The sequence below is a fragment of the Lactuca virosa genome, chromosome 3, assembly GCF_052849685.1.
Source record: "Lactuca virosa cultivar CGN04683 chromosome 3, Lactuca_virosa_CGN04683_v6, whole genome shotgun sequence".
Lineage (NCBI taxonomy): Eukaryota > Viridiplantae > Streptophyta > Magnoliopsida > Asterales > Asteraceae > Lactuca > Lactuca virosa.
Genome location: NC_136428.1, coordinates 259,589,347 through 259,592,608, shown reverse-complemented (window position 1 = coordinate 259,592,608; position 3,262 = coordinate 259,589,347). Strand labels below are relative to the sequence as shown.

The 3,262-nt window shown below is 33.5% G+C and overlaps 1 protein-coding gene across 2 annotated transcripts; it reads right to left on the bottom strand.

Moving 5' to 3' along the window:
* On the bottom strand, positions 1-2,972 carry LOC145162927 (uncharacterized). Of its 2 annotated transcripts, XM_079081902.1 has the most exons (10): positions 2,768-2,972; positions 2,534-2,635; positions 2,024-2,212; positions 1,891-1,933; positions 1,584-1,705; positions 1,309-1,416; positions 1,069-1,213; positions 902-993; positions 691-784; positions 1-525 (listed from the first exon to the last, which is right to left on the bottom strand). In XM_079081902.1, exons 3-10 carry the CDS (start codon positions 2,198-2,200, stop codon positions 233-235), a joined length of 1,074 nt encoding a protein of 357 aa, XP_078938028.1. In that variant the 5' UTR covers positions 2,201-2,212; positions 2,534-2,635; positions 2,768-2,972; the 3' UTR covers positions 1-232. The 2 variants fall into 2 exon arrangements, with proteins under 2 accessions (XP_078938028.1, XP_078938027.1); XM_079081901.1 differs by lacking the exons at positions 2,534-2,635; positions 2,768-2,972 and having other exon boundaries at positions 2,024-2,524.
* Between the last annotated feature and the right edge of the window lie 290 nt (positions 2,973-3,262).

Sequence of the window (3,262 nt, the reverse complement as noted above, 5' to 3'; positions counted from 1 at the left end):
TTGTGGGATAAAAATGAATAGAGTTGTATGAAATAGTAAATGATGATGTGACACTCCATTGAACTCTATAAATCTATAGAGTTCAATGTATTGTGAATGCCCTAACTCTGTACAAATAAGAAACGACACAGTTTAACTAAACAGCTAACTGTCATATGAGTCCCAATAAATAGCATATGGAATGTAAACATTGAATTAAAATCACAATGTGAAAAAAAAAATTCTCAACAACTCAACCATCAATGTCCATAGAGCTTGTAGGTTGTATAGTAGGAGTTGTCTTCTCACTATTTATACGAAGAATATCTAAGAACTTATCAGCCATACTCAGCGAGAGAGTTGCTTCCACGTCAGCATCTGCCGCCTCATCACATGAAATATCTTGATAGGTCATGGAAATCGGAGCACCCCGTGAATTTCTTATAACCTTCTTTTGGCTACCTTTCTTCTTTAAAAAAGTCTTTTTACTATTCATGGATGTGACTTGGCTTCTCTCGACAGGATATGACTTCTCATCCAAACATGCTATTCATCACAAAAGATAATTCAAAGTCAGAAACAAAGTGAAGGAAAAAAAAAATAAAACAAGGTTTGTTTATTATCCTTACATTCTAGAAAAAGAAAATAAATAAATACAATATCCATCAACTTTTATGTGAGCTGTTGGGAGTATTACACTATTACTATTACCTCTTCTAACAATAGAGTGGTTGAACCATGTTCTAGAAACAATACGAATGTGACCCCATCTTTTCGCAGCATTGTATTTGTCACCTTTAGGAGCGTGGGTTAAAAAGGTTAAGATACACATTAACTTTCAAGACAATTTACAAATTACAACATGCAATACACTTAAAGTATGATTAAACATGATTCACAAAATGATTATAGTTAAGGATATATCACACACTAAATGAGTTGTCTTTCTTGTGAGTCGAGCACAATATTTCCCCCCGTTTTGTAGGATAAGTTTTTCTATCTCCTTACGCTCATCTATGAGAAACAAACATATTACATGAAAAAGTTAAAAAAAAAATGTTAATAAATTCACAGTTAAAGATTGTCAACCTAAAGGCACTTGGGTGATGCTAATTGTCAACCCATAAAATGGTAGAACTCTGTATGGGTCACTAGAAACAATACGATGCTCTTTCCAGCATTGATGTAGCCAATTCTCGGTGACAATTGGTTTCTTCAAATTGTTCAAAGCCCACTACAAAACATGTAAATAAAACCAAAGTGGATGACGACTCAATATGCTTCAAAATAAAATTATTGACAAAAAGTAATATAATAGAAAGTAAATACTTTGTATTTTGCAGCTAATACGTTCTTCACAATGACAAAGGTAATGTCTGATGATGCTTTAGTTTGTAATGAACCTCCCATAGAAGTCACTAACTTGTTAATCTCATCCTACAAGACATTTTAGAAAGAAAAAAAATATATGTAGTTAGATGGGTAAGAATAGAATTTTTTTTAAAAGATATATTTACATATAAAATTTTAAAATAGGATGAGTAAAGAAACTATGAAACATCAACAATACTTGTAAAGATTAGTAATAACCACATGAATAGAACCTTTTGCTCCATTTGAAAGCCAGATGCCAGTATCTTGACTCCATCCATAGGAATACAACATGTAAATCCTTGTTTTGGAAACACTCTATGTTCTTTTACACACGACAAAACACATTTAGGACCTGAAAAAGGAAAAAAAAATAATACTTTCAAGTTTCAAATGCATCAGTTTCTTGTAGAATGAAGCACCATAATGGACTCTTTAAAAGGTATTGTATTAAGTTCAAATTAATATTCTCATGTAATTTAGAATAGAGGTGAAATGATGAATTATTGTTAATTGTTCGAATAAAATTAACAGCCATACCAAGCAAATTACAACCTTTCTGGAGTAGATCATTGAACTTTTCCTGCAAAAATCATAGGAAACAGTTGATAAACTTCAAATTCTTAAAAATACACAGGCAATATTTACCAATACTAATACAATATGTATATACATGATCTCGAGAGGAGATAATGTGGTAATCATCAGGTCCATTTCTGGAAGGATCACAACAAAGGAAGATCTCAGCTCCATTGTCGTTCAAAACGTCATGAAGAGAATCGAATATCTCAGGCGGCACTAAATCCCTAGACATGAACACATTCGCTCCCTTGAACGTCGTCTTCCTCATCGTCTCCTCAATCTTTACTCCGCTTGCGAAATAGAAGAGAAAAAAAATATTATTTATCGACAAATTTGGATTGAGCAGGATCAAGTTTCGTAATCCAGCAAAGTAGCAAGCTTCATATAGCATCGAAGATTGATTTGCAATACACAAATTGATACGATTAAGTAATTAGTTGCGTAAATCAAGGAGACAATTACGAAGAATCTATTGGATTCAATCCAAAATATGGGAAAGAAATCGCTAGAAAATAATGGGTGGATTGGGTGATCTGCTTTTCCTTTTGAGTCGTAGGGGGAAGAGGGTTTTCGTTGCTCGTAAACGAAAAGAGTAAATTACCAGAATGGTCCATCTCGTTTGGGTAATTTGTGAGCTTCCTCCTTAACTCTCTTTTTTAACTTAGATAATCCCCAATGTATGTTTTTGTTGTGTAATTGCTCCCTGGTCAATGTAAAAATACGGATTTGGTGTTACTTATTTCTTTTATCTTTTTAAAATTATCATTAAATATGCTAGAACAAGTATAATTCACATAAATATGTGGGTCTCGTTAATTGAAAAACCTAGACTTACCCACACCTCATCCCCCTCTTGTGTTCCATCACCGGAAAAAACACCTCCGACCACCACCACCACTAACCATGGATGCAAACCTCCTTGAGTCGAGATTTCACCCACCAAAAACCAAAATTAAACTCATGGCTTCTAAGATCAAGGAGTGACGATGAAGGATTGCGAGAGGTTGTGAGATGTGAGAGGGAAAGAGGATGTCAAAAGGAGGCGAGAGAAACAACCAACCACCCACCTTACAACCACATTTGTTCTAATGTTAATACATTTGTCTTGCTTATCTGTATTCTTGGATTAACGATTAACGATATTGTAGTGTAGGAGATTTTGAAGTACATTGATGAGAAGAAGTTATTCATGAATTTGAAAAGGTAATAATTTTAATTAACGTATATTAAGTGAATGTTTTGTTTACATGAAATACATTGCAGGAACATCATTACCAAAGATGATGTTAATCTAGAAATAATAACATGTGGACAACATTTCAAATCGTAC